This window comes from Sus scrofa, chromosome 14 (genome assembly GCF_000003025.6).
Source record: "Sus scrofa isolate TJ Tabasco breed Duroc chromosome 14, Sscrofa11.1, whole genome shotgun sequence".
NCBI lineage: Eukaryota > Metazoa > Chordata > Mammalia > Artiodactyla > Suidae > Sus > Sus scrofa.
The window spans coordinates 48,376,809-48,403,379 of record NC_010456.5 but is presented as its reverse complement, the minus strand read 5'-3'; the positions used below and the strand labels follow the sequence as shown (position 1 = coordinate 48,403,379).

The window sequence follows — 26,571 nt, the reverse complement described above, 5'->3', positions numbered from 1 at the left end:
ATCCAGCATTGCTGTGAGCTGTGGCAGACATGGCTCGGATGCTGAGTTGCTGTGGCTGTGGTGTAGGCTGGCAGCTAGCTCAGATTCAGCCCCTAGCCTGGGAGTTTCCATAAGCCAGAGGCGCGGCCTTAGAAAGCAATAACGAACAAACAAAAAACCCAAATATATATGTATGGGTGTGAGATGGGCAGCTGGGACACCTCTACAGTGAGCACACCCAGCACCCAGGTCTTTTTCCAAATAACATTTTCCAGTGAAAGGAATCAAGGCTCTGGAGAAATGCTGTTCCAGGCCTGGGATAGGATAAAATAGAAGATGAGCCTGGAACTGTTTCTGGTGTATTGCTCAAAAAATTATGGGGTCATATCAAAAAGATACAGGAGCCAGTATAAGAGGACAAAGGAACTCTTCAGTGGTCAAGACTACAGTCATGATATGAGCTTCAGATAAATAATAATAATGAATTGTAACTCCTAGAATAAAATATCATGACCTTATGCTAATATACTAACTGAATGAATAACTAAATGAAAAAAGAAAGCTCTTAAAGAACTCCCAAGTAACAGATACAGAGTGGATGATGAAAATTTAAAAATCACCTTTTGGCAACCATCACAGTAATAATTATTTATCTCAAGCAAGAATCATAACAGATGTTAAAACTAGCAGCCAAGGGATTCCTGGCGTGGCTCAGAGGTTAATGAATCCGACTAGCATCCATGAGGACACAGGTTTGATCCCTGGCCTCTCTCAGTGGGCTAAGGATCCAGCATTGCCATGAGCTGTGGTATAGGTTACAGACACGGCTTGGATCCTGCTTTGCTGTGGCTGTGGTGTAGGCCAGCGGCTATAGTTCCAATTAGACTCCTAGCCTGGGAACCTCCCTATGCCACAGGTGCGGCCCTAAAAAAAAAAAACAAAAACAAAAAACTAGCAGCCAAGGAGTTCCCATTGTGGCTCAGTGGGTTAAGATAGGAGAAGGGTGGTTCCCGGTGGCTGTGGGCAGGGGAAATGGAGAGTTTCTGTTTAATGGGGATAGAGTTTTGGTTTGGGAAAATAAAAAGTTCTGCTTTTTTTTTTTTTTTTTTTTTTTTTTAATTTTTTTAGGGCCGCACCTTCGACATATGGAAGTTCCCAGGGTAGGGGTTGAATCGGAGCTACAGCCACCAACCTAGACCACAGCCACAGCAACGTGGGATCCATGCTGTGTCTGCAACCTACACCATAGCTCAGAGCAACGCTGGGTCCTTAACCCACTGATTGAGGACAGGGATCAAACCTGCATCCTCAGGGATCCTAGTCAGATTTCATTACCCACCAAGCCACAAAGGGAACTCCAAAAAGTATTCTGGAGATGTATGGTAGGGATGGTTACAAAACAGTGTGAATGTATAATGCCACTGAAATGTATACTTATCAATGATAAAAATGGTAAATATTATGATTTGTGTATTTTATCAAATTTTAAAAAACTATTTAAAAATAAGTTACTTGGGAGTTCCCGTCATGGCTCAGTGGTTAACGACTCCAACTAGGAACCATAAAGTTGCGGGTTCGATCCCTGGCCTTGCTCAGTGGGTTAAGGATCTGGCGTTGCTGTGAGCTGTGGTGTAGGTCACAGATGCGGCTCGGATCCCAAGTTGCTGTGGCTGTGGTATAGGCCAGTGGCTACAGCTCTGATTCGACCTCTAGCCTGGGAACCTCCATATGCCATGGGAGCAGGTCAAGAAATGGCAAAAAGACAAAAAAAAAAAAAAAAGTTATTTGGAGTTCCCATTGTAGATCGAAGACACGGCTTGGACGTTGCATCGCTTTGGCTGTGGTGTAGGCCTGCTACTGCAGCTCTGATTCAGCCCCTAACCTGGGAACTTCCATATGCCGCAGATATGGCTGTAAAAAGAAAAAAGTGAAAAATACTAGTGGCTGGAACTTTGAGAAATAGAAATATTCACATAGTCTCAAAATATTTCTCCCCAAGATACTTAATAATTACAAAGAGGAAAAATATTATCTTCACAGTGGAGGAGCCTAGCAGATCTCACCTGAGCCAGATGATGGAAGTTGCCCTGCCCAGGAATGAGGAGCCCCAACACCAGGCACCTCCTGGGAGGATGCACAGAGAACCACATCACTTCTGTACCCCAAATGCACAACCAGAATCTAATGAGGAAACATCAGACAACCCAAACTGAGGGACTTTCTTTCCAAAAGTTATGAAAGAGGAATATTTACAGAGCTCCTCAGTTAAAAGGATACTGAGGAGGCACTTGGACTAAATGCATCCTAGGAGCTTAGATTGGATCCTGATCCCAAAAAAGGGTGTCACAGAGCCATTAACAAGACTTGTGTAAAGTCTATAGATTAGTTAGTATTTATTAGTATTAATAACTGTACTGATGGTTACATAAGATATTAACAGGGAAAGCTGGATGAAGACTATATAAGAAAAATCTTTGAACAATATTTGCAATTTTTCTTTTTGGTACATCTGAAAGATTATTTCTAAGTCAAATGTTTTGAGACATTTAAAGTTTTAAAATGTAATTTTTTTTTTTTTTTTGTCTTTTTGTCTTTCCTAGGGCTGCACTTGCGGCATATGGGGATTCCCAGGCTGGGGTCTAATTGGAGCTACAGCTGCCAGCCTACGCCAGAGCCACAGCAACGCGGGGTCTGAGCCACATACGCGACCTACACCGTAGCTCACGGCAACCCTGGATCCCTAACCCACTGAGCAAGGCCAGAGACCGAACCCGAAACCTCATGGTTCCTAGCTGGATTCGTTAACCACTGAGCCACGATGGGAACTCCATAAAATGTAATAATTTTTTAAAAGACGTCTTGCTAGAGGGAGACAGAATTAAAGTCCATGTGAGAGGTACTTTTCAACAGCTAGACCAGTCTAAAAATGAATGAGGTTACTCAGGGAAGTTGTGTTTATGAAGAGCCTCAGTGACTGTCAGGCATATAGCAAAGGGAATACCAGTTTGGACAAGCAGCCTCAGAGGTGTTCTTTTCCATACTGAGATTCAGTGACTCTGTTCTAATAGTTGATTTGCCTTTAGCAGCATTCCACAAAAGTTTTTTCCTTCAGCTCATCTCAGACTATTGAGAGGCCAGCAGTCACACACTGGCTCGGATTTGGGGACCAGTTCTCGGGTTCTGTCTTACCTACTCCTCTCTGTTCCCTCTGGACCAAAGTCAGTCAAGATGGAAAGGGAAGTGCCTTCAACAGAGCTTGGCTCCAAGAATAAGAACTTGCTGTGGTTGTGAAGGAAGGCCACCCACACTTTGCAGGCATGGATTACATGAACTTAATGAAGTTAAGTCTGCTTGGTCAATTTCCTAGTTCATAGAGAAGAACGACACCAATATTTAGAAGTTTACACTTTTTTATATTTTGGGCTCTGATGAAGCTTCAACTGGTTTTGTTAAATATTCATCTTATTTACTCATTTAAGCTCTCTTAAGGTCATTATAGAGGTTTTCTTTGGTGCTTATTAAAAGGAAAACAGGAGTTCCTGTCGTGGCTCAGTGGTTAACAAATCTGACTAGGAACCATGAGGTTGCGGGTTAAATCCCTGGCCTTGCTCAGTGGGTTAAGGATCCGGCGTTGCTGTGAGCTGTGGTGTAGGTCACAGATGCAGCTTGGATCCTGAGTTGCTGGGGCTCTGATGTAGGCCGGCAGCTACAGCTCCGATTCAACTCCTAGCCTGGGCACCTCCATATGCCGTGGGAGTGGCCCTAGAAAAGGCAAAAAGGCAAAAAATTAAAAAAAAAAATAATTAAAAAAAAGGAAAACAACAAAGTACATGTTATTTTACAAAGCAGCTTATTAAATGTTGGTCTTAATTTTTTTCCCCCCAGTCTAGGGGTCCAATTGGAGCTATAGCCACCAGCATATACCATAGCCACAGCAACTCGGGATCCAAACCAAGTCTGTGACCTGTATCGCAGCTCACAGCAATGCCAGATACTTAACCCACTGATCAAGGCCAAGGATCGAACCCACATCCTCATGGATACTCAGATTGATTTTTGCTGAGCCACGACGGGAACTGCCTTTTTTGCTTTTTTTACTGTGGTAAAATACACATAACATAGAATATACCATTTTTATCATTTGTGAGTATACACTTAGTGGCATTATACATTCACATTGTTTTGTAACCATCCTCACCATCCATCTCCAGAACCCTTTATTTTCCCAAACTGAAACTCTGTCCCCATTGAATAATAACTCCCCATTTTTCATGCCGTCTCTCTCCCTTCCCCATAACCACCATTGTCCTGTCTTTCTCTGCAAAAGTGACTACTCTAGGGACCTCATGTTAAGTATAGTCATAGAGTCTTTGTCCTTTTGCATCTGTACTTGACATTGTCTTTAAAGATCCACTTAAAAAGTGAAAATAAATATTCCAGTCATGAAGTATTTCAATCATGAAAAGGTAAGCCAACAAAAATTAATTCTTTCCTGCCTTATGATTGTGTCAAAAAGGTATAAAGACTTCTAGTTAATACTTTTGTGCTTTGATCAGAGATACCTTGTTATTGGGACAGGAAGGAATCTAGGAACAGGGGCATGGGAGGGACAGCTGTGGAGAGCCACACAGAGCAGTGAGAGAACTTGGAGAAGAAAGGGCCAGAACTATGGTGCAGGCAGAGGTTACAAGCAGGAGGAGGAAAAGATTGATCTCATTTAAGAATAAGATAGAAAGGTGGGTATCAGGCATCCCATGCAGATGATTTGACGTGGAAAATTTTCCCTCATAAGAACAACCAACCTTATCTTTTTTTAATTGAAGTGTGGTTGATTTACAACGTTATGTTAGTTTCAGTTGTATAACACAGTGATTCTGATAGTTTTATAGATTGTATTTATTTAAGGTTATTATAATATATTGGTTGTATCCTCTGTGCTGTACATTCTGTCCTCATATCTGTGAAACCTCTTTAAATTGTGCTTGGTTTTTGTTTTTCTTGGTGCTTAGATATAAGCTGTATGGTGTTTGCTCTCCACCCCCCTTAACACACCCCCACCCCACCTCTTAGTGGTAGATCCATCAGGGTTGAATGTCTTGTAAAAGATTTGGTTTCAAGATATGTGTTCATGTTCAACACACAGAAAAAACTCTGAGTTGTCTGTTAGCCGTAACACACAAAGGTTCAGTATACATCCTTTGACAGGTATTTGAAGGTGTATGGACAGGGGACTTCAGGTAAGAAAGCACGATGGTTATAATCACTTGAAGCCTTTTAAGCTGCTTGAGAGACTTGTTATTTAATGACATGTTCATAAAAGACCCAGTCTTGTGCACTTTGTATGACTTAAGTGAAAGGCTGCTGCACAAAATGCCCACTAAACTTCCTTCCTGGTCCCTGCAGAGTCTCTGATCCTAAGGGAAATTTCCAGTAGTGGAAAGGAGCTTGCTGTTTGCTTAAAAGGAAATCTTGTTGGAAATAATTTATTTTCAATGATTTAAAGGTGAAAAAATCTGAACTTCACACTTTCAGTGGTATAAGTGGTGGCGGTGAGCTGTTCTCTGCGTCTGCCAGGGCCCTGCGGTCCCCACAGTGATGGTTTCCTGTGGTTCTCAGCTCATGTTGTAGAAGGTGTGTGACAAAGAGGTGCCCAAAAAAAGCACCATTTGCTTATTGCTGACACTTGAGGTAGAGTTTGCTTCCACCTGTTTTAGCAGTTCTCTTAGATAAATCCTTGTTGGGGGGCTGTTATTAAATGCCTGACACAGCTAACTTGGTCAGTGCCTTATTTAAGGTTTCTCTGAATATAGATACATGGAGGAAATTTCCTTTTTAAGCTCTATAAAGTTGATTTAAAGTTACTGTCCTAAAAAAATAAAATAAAGTTACTGTCCTACAGCTGTTCCTTCCTAGATATGCAAGTGTGGGACATGGGAAGGGACCCAGACGCCTCATCTGTGTTCACTATTCTTCACTGCGAATGTGGTCATGGCTGTTCCCTCAAGTTGCAGAAAGTTGGAGGAATCTGCTTTGCTCCGTGCTGTGGCCCATTGTTGTGTGTTCTGTGTCCTGAGTATAGGCATTCCCAACTGAGATGGGGCCACCCTGCCTCCAGCTCAGAAAGCTCGGGCTTGGAGGCAGTCAGTGGGGTCTGGCTACAACTGGGGCCCAGGGCTCAGAGATACATCAGGCCATGAAGAATATATAACTGCCCTGCTCATAAAAGCTGAAGAGCCTGATGTACGTTCATTTTCCTGCTAAAGATATTCGTGGGGTTATTTTCCAAAAATAAACTAGCCTTACAGGAATGAATCAGTATTACATCTTTTCCAGATTACAGATGAAGGAGTTCCTGCTGTGATTCAGTAGGTTAAGGATCTGACGTTATTTCTGAAGCATTGCGGGTTCAATCCCTGGCCTGGCACATTGGGTTAAAGATCTGGTGTGCAGCAGCTGTGGTGTAGGTTACAGCCATAGCTCTGATTTGATCCTTGTCCTGAGAACTTCCATAAGCCACCAGTACAACTGGAAAAGGAAAAAAAAAGATTATAGATGAACAGTAAGAATGGTTTTCAAGACACTCCTAAAATCTTTCTAAACTTTAGAGAAGTATTGAAAGTTGATTTTGATTCCAAGCAGTGGGCAGGAGGATGACGTGTTGCATGTGCAAGGCAGAGAATTTTTTTGCTATCAGTTTGAAAAACAAGTTCCACTGTTATGTGGCATTTCTTATTTTTATTCTTTTCAATGCTACATAAGCAGATTATTTTTTTGCCTTTCCAAAAGGCATGTGGAAGTTCCTAGGTTATAGATCAAATCCACATCACAGTAGTGACCCAAACCGTTGCAGTAAGAATGCCAAATCCTTAACCCACTGAGCCACTCCAGTGGCGTTTCTTATTTTACATAGTTTAAATAATGTTATAGATTGTTGCAATGATTTCACTTGATTTTTTTTTTTTTTTTTTTTTTTTTTTTTTACTTTCCAGGGCCACACCTGCAACATATGGAAGTTCCCAGGCTAGGAGATGAATCAGAGCTGCAGCTACCCGCCTACACCACAGCCACAGCAATGCCGGATCCTTAACCCACTGAGCGAGGCCAGGAATCAAACCCTTATCCTTGGAGTTCCCATCGTGGTGCAGTGGAAATGAATCTAACTAGTATCCATGAGAACTCGGGTTCGATACCTGGCCTTGCTCAGCGGGTTAAGGATCTGGCGTTGCCTTGAGCTGTGGTGTAGGTCGCAGACATGTCTCGGATCCCAAGTTGCTGTGGCTGTGATGTAGGCTGGCAGTTGTAGCTCCAATTGACCCCTAGCTTGGGAAATTCCATATGACCTGGGATGCGGCCCTAAAAAGTGCCCCCCGCCAAAAAAAAAGCCCTCATGGATACTAGCTGGGTTCATTTCCACTGAGCCACACATCACTTGATTTTGAAAGAGGAATCCACATGAACTTTTATCTTGAAGTCGATTCCTTCAAAACAGATTTTGCAAAGAATATTAGGATATTAATGATCAAGTGTTGAGATTTAGCAAAACCTACTGGTAGAGAGAAACTCTATCTCTAGGAATCCTGAAAGTTAGAACATTTAGCTGATAAAATATTGTAGGAAGAGGATGTTGTAACTGATAAATTTCTGCAGGTGTTTTGGAGTTCCTTCTGTGGCACAAAGGGATCAGTGGCATCTTTGCAGCACCGAGGACGCTGGTTTGATCCCCAGCCCGGCACAGTGGGTTTAAGGATCTGGTGTTGCCACAGCTGCAGCACAGGTCATTACTGTGGCTTGGATCTGATCCCTGGCCTTGGAACTCTGTATGCCCCTGGCCAGCCAAAAAATAAATAAATAAATTCTGCAGATGTTTATTATAGCTGACCTTGAGGGGGTTATATGCAGGATAATTCTGCTACATGGCCATCACTAGAAAGTGGCCTGTTCTGTTCCTTCACCTGTACTTGGGACCAAGACTGAGGGAGCTCCCACCTGATCTGGAGATCTCCCAGCACTCTGGGGCGGGGGCGGGAGGGGAGAGTGGCTCACATCTGACCTCAGCCTCACGTGCTGTTTCTTTTTCAATCCTGACAATTCTGGATCATATCTGAGACTTAAACCTTTGTAGAGTCTTCAACCAGCTGTGAGAAAAACTTGTTTTTCTTTCTTTCTTTTTTTGATTTTTAGGGCCACACCCTTGGCATATAGACATTCCCAGGCTAGGGGTCGAATCAGAGCTGCAGCTGCCAGCCTACGCCACAGCCACAGCAATACTGGATCCTTAACCCAGTGAGCAAGGCCAGGGATTGAACCCGCAAGCTCATGGTTCCTAGTCAGATTCGATTCCTCTGAGCCACGATGGGAACTCCCAAAACTTGTTTTTCTTAACTGAGAACCTTTCAGGAGAAGACAGCAGGGCAGGAGAGAGAATAGTCTCTTTTGGTTTCTGCTCCCCTTCCCTGTTAGGAATCATGGTATCCAAGGGAAAGGGGAAAGGCAGGTGGCTGGGCACTCCACCAGGGTCTGCTCAGGCCCCCAGCTAAAGACACCCCTTTAGAGTAGCAGGTGGGGCAGAACTAAAATCCCAGCAGCCCCTCCAGGGCCCAGAACCATTAGGGTTTATTCTGTAAGCTCACCAGGGTCCTTTGGAATCTGAGAGCATCATACACAACTGGCGGGAGGTCAGCTCACTGCCTGCAGAGGCTCTTTAGGGCAGTCATTGCAGATGACACACTGGATCTGCTGGTGATGGTCCTATTGGTTTTTCTCACAGGAAGGGATGACAAGTGTCTGAGGCCTAATGGGTGGTGAGAGCTTCTGCTCCTGGAGCGCCCATCCTGAAAGGTATCTGTCCCTCACCCCCATTTGTTCTCACAACAACCTGTGAGTTGGTCTCAGCTGCTTGAAGTAAGCATGCAGGAGTCCTGCTGTCCCTGACACCTCACCCCCTTGGTTTTGCTCAGCACTCAGCCTTTTCCATAAAGTATTAGCCTGAAGAAATACTCTAAATAGCATCTAATCTCACTGCCTGAGAACTGGAGCGTGGAGGGTAGTACCATTTTGAAGAAAGGATCAAGGGTAGCGCCACAAATAAAGATGTTTTTCTTAACCTCTTATTTTGAAATAATTTGAGAGTTACAGAAAAGTTGCAGCAATAGTATGAAAAATTTCCATATACCCTTCATGCAGATTCCTTACTTGTTAAGATTTTACCACATTTGCTTTTATCCCCCCTCCCAGATGAGAGTATAGCTGCAAAAATGATGCCTAAGTATTTGTGTATTTCCCACAAAACAAGGACATTTTGTTAAGTGACCACACTGCATTAATCAAAATCAAGAAATTAACACTGATTGAGTACTTTTTTTTTTTTTTTTTTTTTTTTGCTCTTTTTTGCTTTTTCTAGGGCCGCTTATGCGGCAAATGGAAGTTCCCAGGCTAGGGGTCTAATCAGAGCTGTCGCCGCCAGCCTACAGTGGAGCCACAGCAATGCAGGATCCCAGCCACATCTGCAACCTACCCCATAGCTCACAGCAATGCCAGATCCTTAACCCACTGAGCAAGGCCAGGGATCGAACCCGCATGCGCCACGACGGGAACTCCATGATTGAGTACTTTTATCTAAAGACCGTAGTCATATTTGGCCAGTCATCCCACTGATGTATTGGTAACAAACGAAAAATTTTATTTTCTAGGAAAAATCCAAGATCCCTTGTGTCATTCAGTGGTCATGTCTCTTTAGTCTCCTCTAATCTGTAACATCTCCTCAGCCCGTGACCTTGACCCTTTTGAGGAGGACTGGCTGCTCATTTTGTAGAATTTTCCTCAGTTTAGTTTTGTCTGATGTTTCCTCATGGTCAGGTCCTGGTTGTGAATTCTAGGGCTCGGGGGTCCCACAGAAGTGATGTGGTTCTCTCTGCATCCCCTTAGGAGTCACCTGGCATTGGGGCACCTGATTCCTGGGCAGGGGGGCTTCTGCTACCTGCTTCAGGTGGGGTCTGCAAGCCTCCTCCACTGTGAGGGTATCTTCTTCCCCTCCCTGATTAAAAGTATCTTGTGGGGAGATATTTTGAGACTGAGGTTTCTGTTCCTTATTCATACTTTTAGCCACTGGTTTTAATATCCATTAATGATTTTTCTTAAGGTTGTGTTCCCCCCTCCTTGGTCTTTTTGTCTTTTTAGGGCTGCACCCATGGCATATGGAGGTTCCCAGGCTAGGGGCCCAGTCGGAGCTATAGCCGCTGACCTACACTACAACCACACCAACTCAGGATCCAAGCCGCGTCTGCGACCTACACCATAGCTCACAGCAACACTGGATCCTTAACCCACTGAGCAAGGCCAGGGATCGAACCTCATCGGTGCTGGTTGGGTGCTAGTTCAATCATGTCCTCATGGTGCTAGTTGGGTTTGCTAACCACTGAGCCATGACGGGAATTCCCTTCTTGAGGTAATTATCACTGTGATGGTTGCCAAGTGGTGGTTTTCTAATTCCATCATTCCTTCTGCAATAAGAGCTTTCTCTTCTCATTTACAAATAAATTTGATGCTAGAATTCATACTTTTTTGCCAAACATGGATACACATAAGTTATGTGGCAGGTAGTTGTTTTAAGTTCATGTTTTGCAAAAACGTCCCCACAAAAGTTTCAGTAGAAAATGAAGGGAGTTCCCATCGTGGCTCAGCAGAAACGAATCTGACTAGTATCCATGAGGATGTAGGTTTGATCCCTGACCTTGCTCACTGGGTTAAGGATCCGGCGTTGCTGTGAGCTGTGGTGTAGGTCACAGATGCAGCTCGGATCTAGTATTGCTGTGGAGTAGGCCAGCACCTACAGCTCCGATTCAACCCCTAGCCTGGGAACCTCCGTATGCCGCAAGTGTGGCCCTAAAATGACACACTCGCAAAGAAAATGAAGAACAGTTATGCCTTGTACATGACAGTCCATGCCAGGCCTCTTCCCTCCATTCCAGTGATGGTGCTTAATTTCCGACACATCCACCTTTACCTGCCATCTCATATCTCTTTCCAGCACAGAGCTTTGCTTGGAGATGAAATGGTTTTGCTTGCTTGTTGTTTTAAGTGCTGTAAAAATTATCAAAAGTTATAGCAATGATTTCAGCATCTGTGGATTTAGGTGAGTGCTATGTCAGAATCTTGAACTTATCAATTAAATCAATGTGTAAACAGAATAGTACTTGTAATCTTTGGGCAGAGAAAAAGAGATAACCCAGAGGGAAAGTTTGGTATGATTAGCCATTGTTGGCTGGCGAGTGTCTCCCAGCTTGTCAGCCTGGTCAGACCCTTTTGTCATGGGGCTCCACACTACACATGTGCTGCTGCCACCCGTTCCCACTTCTCTGAATTCCCTCTGTGGGAGGAAACGGTTGTCATAGATGGTGTCCGCCTTACCCCCTCCTCCAGTGAATGGGTAAGAAAAGGAAAAATAGCTCTTCTAGGAAATCTGAGAAGAAAATGAGAATTCAGGAGTTCCCTGGTGGCTCATTGGGTTAAGGATCTGGCATTGTCATTGCAGTGGCTCAGGTTCAGTCACTGACCAGGGAATTTCCACATGCCAAAGGCATGGCCAAAAAAAAAAGAAGAAGAAGAAGAAAAAAGATCACATTGTATCATTGTTTCTTTTATTTTTATTTTTGTATCGTTTCTTGATCGAAAGATACAGCCAAATATCCTAAACCTCTGTTGTCCAGAGCTTGGGAAACTTGGCTTTTCAATCTCAAATTCTAGAGAAGTGAGGCTTTACTGATTTTTTTTTTTTTTTTTGTCTTTTGCCTTTTTGGTTGTTGTTGTTGTTATTGTTGCTATTTCTTGGGCCGCTCCCGCGGCATATGGAGGTTCCCAGGCTAGGGGTTGAATCGGAGCTGTAGCCACCGGCCTACGCCAGAGCCATAGCAACGCGGGATCCGAGCCGCGTCTGCAACCTACACCACAGCTCACGGCAACGCCGGATCGTTAACCCACTGAGCAAGGCCAGGGATCGAACCTGCAAACTCATGGTTCCTAGTCGGATTTGTTAACCACTGCACCATGACGGGAACTCCAACTCCATTATATTTTTTGAAGTTTCCTTCAGTTCCCAAACCCTGTAACCACAGGCACATTTCCAGGACTTGTAAAGACATCTCTCAGGATCATTGGCATTGGTGAGCTCAGGTGTTTCTGCATCCTCGCTGACTACTGGGTTTTCTTACCGCAGGAGGACCTCCTGATGCAGGCGAGCCAAGAACTTTTATGCACGGACCTCCCTGAAGGTTGTCTGAGGAGCAAAGGTATTTATTCCTCTCAGATCTTTTCCTTTTTCCACTTCCTACACACACCATCTTAGTCCACTCTGGGAGGGAGGATTGCACATCCTACCTCGCCAGATGGCCATCGCTGTAGAAAGTCTTGGTATTAGTGCACACGGACGTACTTGAAGTCCCCTTGTGATCCAGCAGGTGTCTCATTTGAACAAGAATATGCTTCTCACTTTTTCTGTGAGTCCTTGTTGACTGTGTTGAACCTTAATTTCTGGCATAAAGTCTTTCATTTGATTTTATCCAGCCCCACTACTGTCTGGAAGGGTCCACATGGACAGGGAGGGACCACCTAGGCACACAGTGCATCCCACTGTACCCTCTTAGGTGGTGGTTCTGGGAAGACGAGTTCACTCCCGGTCACCTTGAGGGTTTGCAAAGAAGTTTCATTTCCATTACCTCTTTTTGCTCCTTAAAATCATGATTGGAAATAGGCATCTGAGATGTTGCTTTAGTTTGATTGATTAAGGAAGGAGCTGAGGCCCAAAGAGAGCCAAGATTCTTCTTCCCCTGCTCCAGGCTGAAAAAACCTTAGGTAACTAAAGAGGACCATTTGTGTCTATTATACAGTGAAAATTAACAATGTAGAATAATCGGAACTGGAAAAAAAAAAAGTATGTTTAATTATATGAGCATTTTGTTACTGCAGTGCAACCTCGGATTTGATTCTGCTTCTTGGCAGCCTGGGCAGGAAAGGAAGCACAGACTGTCCCTCTGAGAAAGGACACTTGTCCCAGTTTATCCCCCTGCTTCCTGCTGCTAGAGATTATCTGTGGCTCACAGGCTTGGCCATCTAGTACAGAGAAAGGCTCTGAAGATGAGAAATGTCACTTCGTGTGTGGGTCTCATCTGAGCCTTATGGTGAAGCTGTCACCCATCCCTGCCAGGGGCTTTGCGGTGGCTCTGGTACTGGTATATTGAGTCTTCAGTGTGTTGGTGTATTTTCACCATATCTTAACACAGAATTCACTGTGTATGTATTGAACTACACTATCATTTAACCACGGAATGGGCCTTTTTAAAAATTTCATTTTATTTTTGGACCACCCTGTGGCATTTGGAAGTTCCCGGGCCAGGGGTCAAACACAAGGCACAGCAATGACCCAGGCCACTGCAGTGACAATGCTGGATACTTAACCCACTGTGCTACAAGGGAACTCCTGAACAGACCTTTAAACTGGAGAAGCAGAGTTATTTTGTACAAGGAAATCTTCCTTCTCAGACTTAACCTGGTTATTCTCCACCTAAAAAGCCAGTCCCCACTGGAGGAGGTGAGTTTTTCTGAATGGTATCCTCAAATAAACTACTCAGTGGCAATATTCTTCCCTGTCCTAATACCATTCTTCTTTAATGACTTAAATTGGTAAAATGAAAATCCCCCCTAAGCTACAGGGAAGGTTCTCAGTTTGATGAAACAAACTGGAAATAGCAACTCTGCCTAAGTTTTAGCAGCAACAGCCTAGTGCCCGACTCTGACATATTCTTCTGTCCATCTCGAGAACCTTGCAAAGTATGCCATGTTACACATGAGGGACCCAGCTCAGCTGTCCATTGTCCTCACCAGGCATAGCCAGGCAGAAAATGAAGTTTCCAAGGAGGCAGGTCTCTGTAGGACTTGAGCCCTGGCAGTACAAGCAGGACTTGCAGCTGCTGCTACGGATTTGAGTTAAATAGATGCGTATGCTCTACTGTGGTGTGTCCAGTATTGCAGCTTGCTTTACTGAGGTCAAGGTCAAGCACCTACTCATTTATCATTTATTACAGAATTGAGGAGTAAATGATGTTTCTGGAAATCTGGTTGTACTGTCTCTCCAGGGACCCCAGCTGCCAAAACATTCACTCTGCCCCAAAGCATAGCTCCTAGCCCTGAGAGTATTAGATTTAAGTTTTCCTCACAGAAATCTAATGGATCCTTATAACCTTTGTTGTGAGTGTTTGCACTGTTGAGCACTATACAAATTACTATACTTAGTTTTGTTTATATAAAGTTTTAGATATTCCTAATGGGTCCACCTCTAAAGTCAATGTTCTCTAATATTTTATAAGTTTGCTGAGAAGTGGATTTGAATCCCCTGAACTGAACTGTGTAATAAGTGACTCTAGACTGCTACATTCCTCTGTCTGTGTGGTTTTTCCTTGTCTGTGTAATTGTCCTATTCACAGCAGTTCCAAGTTAGTGTGGGATTCCAGGTTTTTGAGACTTTACATACAGTTGTTCCTTCTACTGTGGCTCAAGTAGGTAAAATAGAACACGATTGACTTCTTTTTTTTTTTTTTTTTTTTGGCTGCACCTGAGGCGTATATGCAGAAGTTCCAGGGCCAGGGACCGAACATCTGTCATAGGATTGGCAATGCTGGATCCTTAACCTGCTGAGCCACCAGGGAATTCTCCTTTTTTTGACGTGGAGGGGTAGGGGATTGACTTTTTAAGGGGACCTTTATGTTAACCAAAATAAGTCTTTAATTGGTAAGATGCTATTTTGCATATCATTCTCCATTTTTGGAGTATAGTTGATGTATGATGTTAATTTCTACTGTGTTAATTTCTTCTATACAGAAAAGTGATTGTTTCTTTTTCATATTATTTTCTTTTATGGTTTATCACAGGGTATTGAATATAGTTCGTTATGCTATATAGTAGGATCATTCTTTATATAATAGTTTGCATCTGCTAATCCCAAACTCCCAGTCCATCCCCCCTCCTTCCCCCTTGGCAACCACAAGTCTGTTCTTTATGTCTTTGGGTCTATTTCTGTTTCTCAGATAAGTTCATTTGTGTCGTATTTTAGATTTGACAAAATGTCTTTTTGACTGGCTTCTTTCACTTGACATAAAGATTTTATGGTTTATCCATGTTGTAGCATGTAAAGTATTTAATTCATTTTAATGGGATAATATTTCATATTATCCATTTATAAGTTGATGGACATTTGGGTTATTTTCTATTCCCTTGAGTAGGTACTGAGGAGTAGAATTGCTGGGTTATGTGGTAATTCTGTGTTTACCATTTCAAGGAACTTCCAGCTGTCTTCCAAAGCAGCTTCACCATTTTTCAGTTACACCAGCTACATATGAAGGTTCCAGTTTCTCCACTTCCTTTCTGTTATCTTTTGTTTCATTTTGTTCTGTTTTGAATTATAGCTATTTTAATGGAATTTTATTTTTAGGAGCAGTTTAGGATTTACAGAGAGACTGAGCAGATAGCACTGAGTTTCCATCCCACCCTTTGCCCTCTGACCCCACCCCAGTTTCCTCCATTGTTAACACATTAGTGCATATATATTTATTGTACATTTGTTACAGTTAATGAACCAATATTAATACATAGTTCAAGATCTCATCCAGGATCCTACGTTACATTTAGGTCCCTTAACTCCTTGGACTCCTCTTGACCATGACAGTTTCTCACACTTCCCTTATTTTTGGCACCCCTGCAGGTTTCGAAGAGTACTGGTCAGGTATATTGTAGTATGCCTATCCACTGGTGTTTGTCTGTTTTTCTCATGAGACAAGGGTTTTTTTTGGCTTTGAGGGAGGAATTCACACAGGCAGGTACCATAAGTGTCAGGTATCTCTGTAGCGTTATTCCCCTTCCCCTTGCCATACTGTGCCCTTTGGAAAGAAGTTTCTGTGTACACATGACACTTAGGAAATGGGGAGTTCTCGCTCTGTTTTTATTTTTTTATTTTTATTTAAAAAACATTTTTTTTATTACTCAAATGAATTTATCACATCTGTAGTTGTATAATGATCATAACAATCCAATTGTCTGTTTTTAAATTAGGCTTTTTGTCTTTTTTTGTTGTTTGTCTTTTTAGGGCTGTACCCACAGCATATAGAGGTTCCCAGGCTAGGGATCAAATTGGAGCTGCAGTTGCCAGCCTATACCACAGCCACAGCAATTCGAGATCCGAGCTGTGTCTGCAACCTCACCACAGCTCATGGCAATACCGGATCCTTAACCCACTGAGCGAGGCCAGGGATTGAATCCACATCCTCATGGATACTGGTTGGGTTCATTAGCCATTGAGCCACAATGGGAACTCCTTTTTTTTTTTTTTTTTAAATGGCCATACCTGGAGCACATGGAAATTCTTGGGCCAGGGGTCGAATCGGAGCTGTAGCTGCCGGCCTCCACTACTGCCATGGCAGTACTAGATCCAAGTTGCATCTGTGACCTATGACATATCCTGCACAACTCTGGATGCTTTACCCACTGAGTGAGGCCAGGGATTGAACCCTCATCCTCACAGATACTAGTTGGGTTCTTAACCTGCTTTGCCATAATGGGAGCTCCAGTTTGTTTGTTTGTTTTTTCTAACTGATAAATTTAACTTTTAGAAAGTTCCGGTATAGTTGACTTACAATATTATTTTAGTTTCAGGTGTAAGAAGTTTTTCATTTTGAAGGAGTCAAATTTATCAGTCTTCCTTATTTTTTATCACTTGTGCTTTTGGTTTCCTAGCTAAGAAATCACCTAAGTTCATGAACATTTACTCTTATGTTTTCTTCTAAGAGTTTTATAGTTTCAGCTCTTAAGTTTCTCATCAACTTTGAGTCGATTATTTTGTGTGATATGAGTTAGGGTTCAGATTTATCCTTTTGCATGTGGATATCCACTTTTCCCAGGAACATTTGTTGGAAAGGTATTCTTCTTGGTCTTCCAGCAGGCAGGGGCCCTGAGCACGAACCTTGTCTTAAGTGCCTTGCACGTTAAATAGTTTCTGGGTGGATAAAGAATTTTAGGGTTTTCCTGAGCAGATGTAATGAGGGGTAGGACTAGTACAGTGCTAGAACAGAGGAGGAAGGCTCAGGATAGTAGACACAAATGGTTTCACAAATCAGCATCCAGCAAGACGCACAGTAAAACCATTTGGAGTGTTCATACTTAGACATTCATGAATAGGGTAGGGTTGTCGGCTGATATGGAAAGTGGGCCAGCTTCAAAAATGAGCTCTCTGTGGACATTAGAATTTCTAGCTTCCTTGTGTCTGATTAGTAACTTTGCACACTGTGTGTGTGTGTAGTCTTTGCACACTGGAGTGTGGTATACGTTTATCCATCTAGTATTGGCTGACACTAAATATTTTTAAATGCCGTGTCCTAGCCTAGTTAATTGTTATTTTTGTTGTTGTTATTTTATGGCCACACCCATTGCATATGGAAGTTCCTGGGCCAGGGATTGAATGTGAACCACAGCTGCAACCTACAGCTGTAGCTATGCTGGCTCCTTTAACCCATTGTGCTGGGCCAGGGATCAAACCAGTGCCTATGCAGTGACCCAAGCTGCTGCACCACAGCGGGAATTTCTTAGCCTAGTTATTAAGTTTATCATTTTAACTATTCTCAGATCCAGTAAAATAAGAATCAGAGAGAGCACAGCAAAGGAAAAACACTGTTTCTTTATATGACAGGCCCTGTACTGGGTGGTGTTTTATATGTATTATTTAATTTAATCTCAGAATAGCACTGAGGTAAGTATACTTTCTATCTTTTTGCAAAGGAGACTCAGGTAAGTGACGTCACAGAGCCTAGCTGGCTTACCTTTTGAGTCGCTGCCATTTCTCTCAAAATTACTGCTCTCAGTACCAATTGAGAAATGGCTAGGGAAGCCCTAGGATGATGTTATTAATAACATTTGTTGATTTTACCCAACTATATTCATTTATTAATATATCCATAATTTTTTTTTTTTTTTTTTTTGTCTTTTTGCCATTTCTTGGGCTGCTCCCGCGGCGTATGGAGGTTCCCAGGCTAGGGGTCTAATGGGAGCTGTAGCTGCTAGCCTACACCAGAGCCACAGCAACGCGGGATCTGAGCCTTGTCTGCGACCTACACCACAGCTCGCAGCAATGCTGGTTCCTTAACCCGCTGAGCAAGGGCAAGGATTGAACCCGCAACCTCATAGTTCCTAGTCGGATTCATTAACCACTGCACCATGAGGGAACTCCTCCATGAATATTTTTTGAGTGCTGTTATATACCAAGTATAATGCTAGACTATAGGGAGAGGGAAAACCAAAACAAACATGATCCTTACCCTTAAGGAGTTTATGTTCTAGTGAGAATTGGATCTTTAGGTTGATTTGCATTTTGCTTTATATGTTTAGTGCAAATGTCCTGATATATGTACATATGCACATATTTACATTTACCTGCATACTTTGGGTGTGTTTTCTTTTTTCTTTTTTCTTTTTAGGGTCACAGGTGTCCAGTATGGAAGTTCCAGGGCTAGGGGTCTATTTGGAGCTACAGCTGCCAGTCTGCACCACAGCCACAGCCACACAGTATCCGAGCTGCATCTGTAACCTATACCACAGCTCACGGCAACACTGGATCCTTAGCCCACTGAGTGAGGCCAGGGATCAAACCCGCATCCTCATGGATCTTAGTCGGTTTCGTGAACCGCTGAGCCATGAAGGGAACTCCTGGGTGTGTTTTCAATAAAAGGAAAGGGATATTTTTTTGTAGATTAATAAGTTTGGGGAACTTCTCTCTAATGCCTAGAATTTCAGAGAAATTCTGTTCAGTAAAATTCCTTTATGAATTGTGTTTACATTCTGCTGAGAAAGGTTTTTGTTTGTTTGTTTTTTAATGGTTCATAATGGAAAATTTCACATTTATTCAGAAGTGGAAAGGAGAATATACTAAATCCCCGTGTACCTATCACTCACCTTCAGTAATTACCAACTCATGGCCAATCCTGTGGAGAGCCACCCAGGTAATTGGGTTCATGACTTATATTCAACTTACAGATTAATCTCTTTTACATAAGGGTTTTTTTTCTTTCTTTCTTTTTCTTTTTCTTTTCTTTTCTTTTTTTGCTTTTTAGGGCTGCGCCCAAGGCACATGAAAGTTCCCAGGCTAGGGGCGAATCAGAGCTACAGCCGCCAGCCTACACCATAGCCACAGCCACAGCAACTCAGGATCTGAGCTGTGTCTGCGACCTACACCACAGCTCATGGCAATGCCACATCCCCGACCCACTGGAACAAGGCCAGAATTGGAAACCAAATCTTCATGGATACTAGTCAGATTCATTTCCGCTCCGCCACAACAGGAACCCCATATAAGGTTTTTTTCTTTTCTTTTTGGCCACATCTGCAACATGAAAAATTCCCCGGGCCAGGGATCCAACCCAAGCTACAGCAGTGACAACGCCAAATCCTTAGCTGCTAGACCACCAGAGAACTACACAAAGTTTTATGTCTAACTGTTCTTTTTCAAAGAGATAATTTTATCCATTATTTATTCAGGTATTAGAAAGATAGTCATTTAATGACTTTTAATAGCTATTTTATTGTGAGACTTTTTGGTTAATGCCTTGAGATGGAAGCTTCCTAAGACTCTGAATTAGGCATATGTCTTCTCATTATATTCATTTATCCAGCTAAGTAAGTGCATTTAAGAAAGCTACATTTAGAGAGTCCCCTGGTGGTCTAGTAGTTAGGACTCAATGTTTCCCTGCTGCAGCCTAGGTTTGGTCCCTGGTCTGGGAACTAAGATCCCACATCAAGCCATTGCACACCTGGGCTAAAAAAACAAAAAAAAAAGGTGACATTTAAAGAAAAGCATTTGTTCAAAATAACCTGTTTCTTCCAGGTACTTTCTTGGCCCTCTGTCGTATTTTGCAGAAAAGAACAAGCCAATGGTCTTATACCACCAACATGGCAATTCCCTCCTTGAGTTGGTTTTCTTATTGTTTCTTGTTACTTCTGTTTGTTGCATGATTGAATTTATGAAGGTAGAGCAAAGGGTTTGTTTTAATGCTTACGTACTGATTTGGATTTATTTCTCTTGTGCAGAAGGAAATGTACAAATTTCAACTGGCACTCTGCTGAAATCCACGGAAGAAGTTCAAGGTATGAAGGTCAGTGGGCCTAAGATGAATAATAGTGAAGGACACAACAACAGCCATGTGAGTAAAGGTCTCTCGGATGGGTGCAGCAGCTGCCCTGAAGCAGACAAAATCATGACCAGTGCTGAGATTTCTTTAGAACCTTTAAACTTTGTGGACCCTGGATTAATGGAAGCAACTCCTACAGAAAAAGAATGTGAAGAATTAAAAACCTGTCCTTCTTGGTTGCCATTATTACCAGGAAATATTGCCATTTCCACAGTGGACCATGGGAAGGAAGAGTTGTGTAGATTAAATCTTGTCTGTGAAGCAGATGACAATCACCAACAGAATCTTGGCCACCATAACGAGAGATACAGTTCTGTCCATGGCAGTCCCAAAACCACGAAAAGTGTGGTTATTTTAGAACCCTTAGAAGAAAATCCCGAAGTTTCACATTTCACGTCAAGTTTGTCTGGTCCAGAATCCAGAACAGAATCTTCAGACAAGTGTGATTTAGAAGGCGACAGCTTGCCAAAGGGATCTGCTGAAAAGACAGACAAGTCCTGTTTTAATGGGGATGATCAAAGCAAGAATGTGGCTTCTAGAGAAGAAAATGAACAGCCTTTGAGCCCCAGGAGTGAAAGAGAGGAACTCTTTCTTGTTAATGCCAAGCAACTGGAAGAGGATGCTAGCAGTCACTGTTTAGGAAAAAAAGAGACTGTTAACTTCCCCAAAGGCAATATCCATGATAACTGCTGCCCTTTAGGCAGTGTCCATAAAGACTCCTCTAATTCTTTAATGCCTAATTCTTTCACTGAGGCCACAGAAGTAATGTCTAAAAAAAATGATCTTAAAATGACTTTAGACATTCACGGTAGCTTGGCAAACCAAGAGGACCAAGGAGGAACTTTTAGTAACATGAGCCATCCAGGCACAGGCCCTGAAGAGAGCCATTCTTCCTCTTTGATACAGATCGAAGAGCCAGAACACACAGCCACTGCAGAGCCCCATGTGTTAAGAGAAAAAATTTATAGTAAAGACTGTCACTCCATCAGCACCCAGAGAAACCTGGAAGGCAGCACCCAGTCAAACGAAGCATCCCATAATGGATTTCAGATTGAAAGAAAATCCCCTATGAGTCTAACACCAGAGGACCAGATGAGTTCTACAAATGAGGTGTCAAAACCTGAGAAAGACATTGCTCTATCACCGCCATCCCTAGAATGTGATAACAGATCTGAGTCAGAAATGGCTCTACGGAACTCCCAGGATGATAGTTCACAATTAGATAAACAGAGCACTGCCTGGGAGGTGAATGAACTTCTTTGTACCAAAATGGGAAGTGAATGTCTTTTAAATCAAGTGTTCCTTAATTCTCCAAACCACACGAAGTTGCCAACTGACAAAGAGATGCCTGTAGCAGTGAGCAAGGGCTGCCAACAGAGTCAGCGTGCTCCATTAGAGGATTGCGCAGATGTCACTGCTGGTACCCAGACCATTCCTGGGAAGACAAAAATGAAAGACATCTCTCCACCAGGTGACCAAACCTGTGGTACCTCTTCAAACAATTCCACCTTAAATGGCATACCAGGAAGCCTGGAAAGAAAAAGCAAAACAGCTGATTCCAGAGCTACAAATCTATCTTCCAGACTGCTCTCAAATGAGAATGAAGCAGTAGGCTTGCCTCAAGAGGGATCTGCTGTGGAATGTCAAAGTGCTCAATCTCAGGCTCTCTCTAGTTGCCTTTGTGTAAGAAAGCACGTCCCTGATGAGATGTGTTCTGCCTATGTCCTGGAGTCCAGCACAGCCCTGGTGGGAGTTGAGAACTTGCTAACAACCATGTATGAAAATGTATTTCAGTATAGTGACCACCACCCCCAAGGGAAAGAAGGCTCTGTACCCCATAAAGTGAGCTGTACCTTGTTGGAAGGTGAACCGGATGGGGGAGGAACCAAAGGCAGCCTTCCAGGAAGTAAGACCAGAAATGAAATGACTGCAGGCATGTTAAATAGCGAAGCTTCAAACAAAACCATCCCCACCATCCAGCCCAGTGAGAAAGGGCTAGAAGAAAAAGAACAGGATATACCCAAAGAGGCTATGTTTTGTAAACATAACATTTCTGACTGGGCCATACAAGAACCAAACCAACCTTCCAACATTCCAAGTCCTGAAAAATTGTTGGACCAGTTTCCTACTCTTAGGTTCTCCAATGTTAAAATCATGAACCCAACAGCTGACACTCTTGAGCAGAAGGCAGATGGAGCCCTCGACTGCCAGGGCAATCCACACAGACCAGATGAATGCAGAGGTGAGGACAGCCCAGCTAGGGAAACCCTAGGTCGTGACCAGAGAGAGACGGTCACAGAGCCTACCAGAGAGGGGAGCCACCCCCAGAAGGATCTTCCAGTCAGTCCCGGCAGTAATAGCTGCGTGTCTGGTGGAATCGCAAAGAAGGGGGCCTTAAAAAGGATTCCTGGTTGTGAGGCATCCACAGATGGTATGGTGGACGTGTTCCCCCCAGTCTGTAGTAACAAGCCCCCAGAAGGCATTCTGGATGCCACAGCTTCTAGCACACTTACTGGTGGCGCCAGGCGAGATGGACCGATGTCATGTGAGCCTTCAAGGAGCCCATTGCCCCAGACAGGAGAGCTGACCACCATGGTTATGGAAATGATCAACCAGGATTCAGATCACCAGGAGGCCACTTCCTCTACAGCAGAATCTTTCAATGCTGAAAAATCATGTGAAGAGAAAGTATGCAGATCATTAAAAGATTGTGATCTAGAAGTATGTCCAGACTCTTGTGACCATGAGGTGGAGTCTGTTGCGGATCATGAACCAAATGTAAGGATGTTGAGGGGAGTAAATGTGTCTTTAAATTATACTCTTGGTGAACAGCAAGTTAAAGAAGCATCTCTGACAGAAACACAAGGAATGATCGAAGGATCAAGACTAGAAATAAATGCTGAGTGTGGCAAGGAAAATACCACTGGACTTTGCTCAGAAGAGCTGTTACCTTCTCATTGTCCAGATGAGAACTCTGTTCCCCTGGGAAGCCTGAAATTCACCAAGATAATAATGCCTTTGCATCTGTCGTCATTTCAAGAAAAACAAACTTTTATGCATGGTGAAGAAACTGACTCGAAAAACCTTTTTAAACCAAAAGATGGTGAGATGCTTTGTGAAAAGGTCAAGGATTACACAGTCCTGCATGAGATGAAGGAAGGGGCACCTGGGGACAGGAGTAATCCGGGCAACCCAGCCATCAGTGTGAAAGGTCTGCCTTTGACAGTGGCAACAGAAGTGGAAGTGAAAGGAGAGGACACTGGACACCAGAGGGGACCATGGGGTCACTTACCTGTGGAGGAGGAGTCAGTTATCAGACAGAGTGGTCATGGGGAAGATGGGCGTGAGGTTTCTCAGCCCCACCTCACGTCCCTGGGAATGCCAGGGGATACCCAGGAACAGCAAAGCCAGGAGGCTCTGGACTACAGGGAAGAGGAGCAGATGCATCAGGAAAAAGCACACCCCACATTGGAATTGTGCACGGCAGCTAACGCATTGTCACATGAGGTGCCAAGGAAGAGCCAACCCGAGGGCTGTGGAGATGAGCCCTCCACCCTGAGAGAAGTAGCCCTGGCAGAGCCAGCCACAGGCAATACCACTGCCAGGCTTTGGAAGTCCAGAGACCTGATGGAGGAAAGCTTGTGTCACCCATTCAAAAAGGATGTGGAGTCGTGCACAGGTCCTTGCCTCCGTGGTGTCCCCCTGAAAGCACATGACCCCACCTCTGCTGGGTGCCAGGGACTGCAAGGTGCCTTTGGGGATACTTCACGTCGGAAGGGAGCACTGCTGGTGAAGAAGCAGCCCCACCGGACATGCAAGAAAATTTCCTATCGGGAGCAAGTCAGTGTGGGGAGGAAAATAAGTAAAATCAGAAGTTCTGCCTTTTTAAAGAGCTCCTCTGAAACGATCTCCACAAAAGCACACAGATCTCTCAGTTCCTGCACAACACCTGTGCCCACGCCACCCGGACCTGAAACAGCCCCAGCCAGGAGCCTCGTTAGCCCCATACCAAAGCCGATGGCCCTTCCGGACCAGTCCCCGGGGGCCCTGAATGTCAGGAAGCCAACCAAAGAATCAGCCTTACTCAGCAAGCTCTCTGTCCTTGCCTCCAGGCTGGCCCTGGCCACGGGGACCCAGAAGCCCAGGTCGCGGTGGTGTTCCTCGGACCTTCTCCCAGTGGCCAAAAGCTACAAGCGGCTCAGATATAAAAGGCTCCTGGATGGGTTTTCCCACAGCACCACACAGCTGAGTCCATGCTTGGCAGTTAGTGGTTGGGACAAGAGGCCTAACAGTACACCCTTGACACTTTACTCGCTGGAAGCCATCAAAATGAGCTTCACTGATTTGAGCGACAAGATGCCAACGCTGCTGTTTGGTTCCGAAATCTTCCCAGTGTCCTTTCACGTGAAGCCAGGCTCCCAGCATGGGACGGAGCCCCCAAGGGCTTTTCCTGAGCACTGTGCACCTGCCAGGCTCACCTTAGGAGAGGCCCCCAGGTGCCCACCTCAACCCCCCAAGTGGACCTTTTCTTTCTTCCTGGCCCACGGATGCCCCGGGGTGGCCACGTTCAAGGAAGATACCGGGCTGCACAGCCAGGCAGGCGCCCAGCCTCCAGCTCCTCTCCAAGACCACAGAGCCACTGCCATCGTCCAGACCAGAGCAGGCTGCTCTATCCTTGGCCTTCACACACTCCTAGCACTTTGTTCCCCTGGATGTTATCGGATCTGGACCAAAAAACGTAGCTGCTCCAGCCACATGCCCACCATGCAGAGGCTCTTCATGACCCAGTTTACCCAGGGCTTGAAGGGGCTGCGGTCTCCAGCCTCCATAGCAGACAAGGTCTTCTGTTCTCTGCCCTACTCGGTGGGCCGAGTGCTGTCCCTGTGGAGCCAGCATGGGCCTTCTGCCTACCCCTTGGAGGTCTCTGTGCTTCATCCCACTCACAGCAAGCTGCAGCCCTCTCTGGGCACCACAAGCAGGTAAAATCCGTCCCCTATTTTTTGCATCTTACCCCTGGGAAGTGGAGAAGGCACTTCTGAAAATGCATAGCTTGGAGACTCTGTGTCTGCATTTTCTGTTTATTGCCAAATCTCTGCTAAGAAAATGCAGCAGTAACTCTTAAGCCTAGAGTCATCTAATTTTCCTGTAGGATGGATCTGGATTTCCTGCAAGAACCCTTTGTTTTGTACCTTCCTTTATTCTGTCCATTTTATCCTGCTAACCATTAAATCTTGAATCTCTTTTCTCCTCCTGCCCTCTACCTTGCAAAGAACAAATCCCATTATAAGACTAAGTAGTGACAAATAATGACTCATAACTATAACTTGTTCACAAAGTATTATACAGCCTGCACCTAACTCAGCATTTGAGGTTTAAAGAATACAGGAGAATTTTTTTTTTTTCTTTTATGGCTATGCCTGTGGCATATGGAAGTTCCCAGGTCAGGGTTGAGCCCATGCCACAGCAGCAACCTGAACCTTGCTGCATTGACAATGCTGGATACTTAACTGGCTGTGCCACAAGGGAACTCCCAGAAATACCTTTTATTTTTAAATTTTTATGTATTTATTTTTTTTGCCTTTTCTAGGGCCACTCCTGCAGCATATGGAGGTTCCCAGGCTAGGGGTCTAATTGGAGCTGTAGCCGCCAGCCTTACACCACAGGCACAGCAACTCGGGATCTGAGCTGCGTCTGTGACCTACACCACAGCTCAGGGCCACGCCAGATCCTCAACCCACTGAGCTATCGAACCTGCGTCCTCATGGTTCCTAGTCGGATTCGTTAACCACTTCGCCATGACGGGAATTCCAGAAATACCTTTTAAATAAACAAATTATGTAGGCATCACCAAATCTAGTTTATAAACCTCTGTGTTTCTTTCTGTAGCAGAGAGGCTTCAAGGATTGGCATTTTATAGTTTGCCTTTACCATTGCTGTAGTTTAAAACTTCAACAACAAAAAAGCTTTAACAGCCTGGGCTTGGCCTTTTTGTTTGTGAGTCTGTTCTGTGGTGTCATTCTATGTCACTGAAAAGCTTCTGGGGTATATTGTGAAGTTAGCCAGCACCTTAGCAGAAAACTAATGAAAGTGCTTCAGAAAGACACCCCCAGAACCTGAATATGGCTCATGGCCAGTACTTGTCCTAGAGTTAAGCAAGAAAATGTTTGCTTCTTATCAGGCAGCTGTAAAAATACAAGAGGATGAATCTAGTTGTTTAAATGGTTTTATGCTGCCTCTACTGCCTGGAATGTTGGCCTCTCCAGTCTCATAACTGCTCTCTACCTGTGTCTGACACACAGATTTAAATTAGGCCAACTCCCGAGATTTGCTGTTGATTTCATCCTATGAGGATGAATGACCCTTTGGCCCTTTTTCC

General features: G+C 44.0%; 1 protein-coding gene across 13 annotated transcripts in view; it reads left to right on the top strand.

The window, feature by feature from the left end:
• The window catches only part of PRR14L (proline rich 14 like), a 66,272-nt gene that overhangs the window by 14,862 nt on the left and 24,839 nt on the right, over positions 1 to 26,571 (top strand). For 8 of the 13 annotated variants that reach the window (XR_001300925.2, XM_021073914.1, XM_001925039.4 and 5 more), the window contains 2 exons: positions 12,191 to 12,263; positions 20,095 to 25,174. Coding sequence is in view for 12 of the 13 variants with exons in the window: in XM_021073914.1 (XP_020929573.1) it covers positions 12,191 to 12,263; positions 20,095 to 25,174 (5,153 nt within the window). In the remaining variant the exon portion in view is untranslated. Of the gene's footprint in view, positions 1 to 8,746; positions 8,818 to 12,190; positions 12,264 to 18,917; positions 19,011 to 20,094; positions 25,175 to 26,571 lie in introns of those variants that run through there. The other 5 variants (XM_021073919.1, XM_021073917.1, XM_013983087.2 and 2 more) reach the window with 3 other exon arrangements.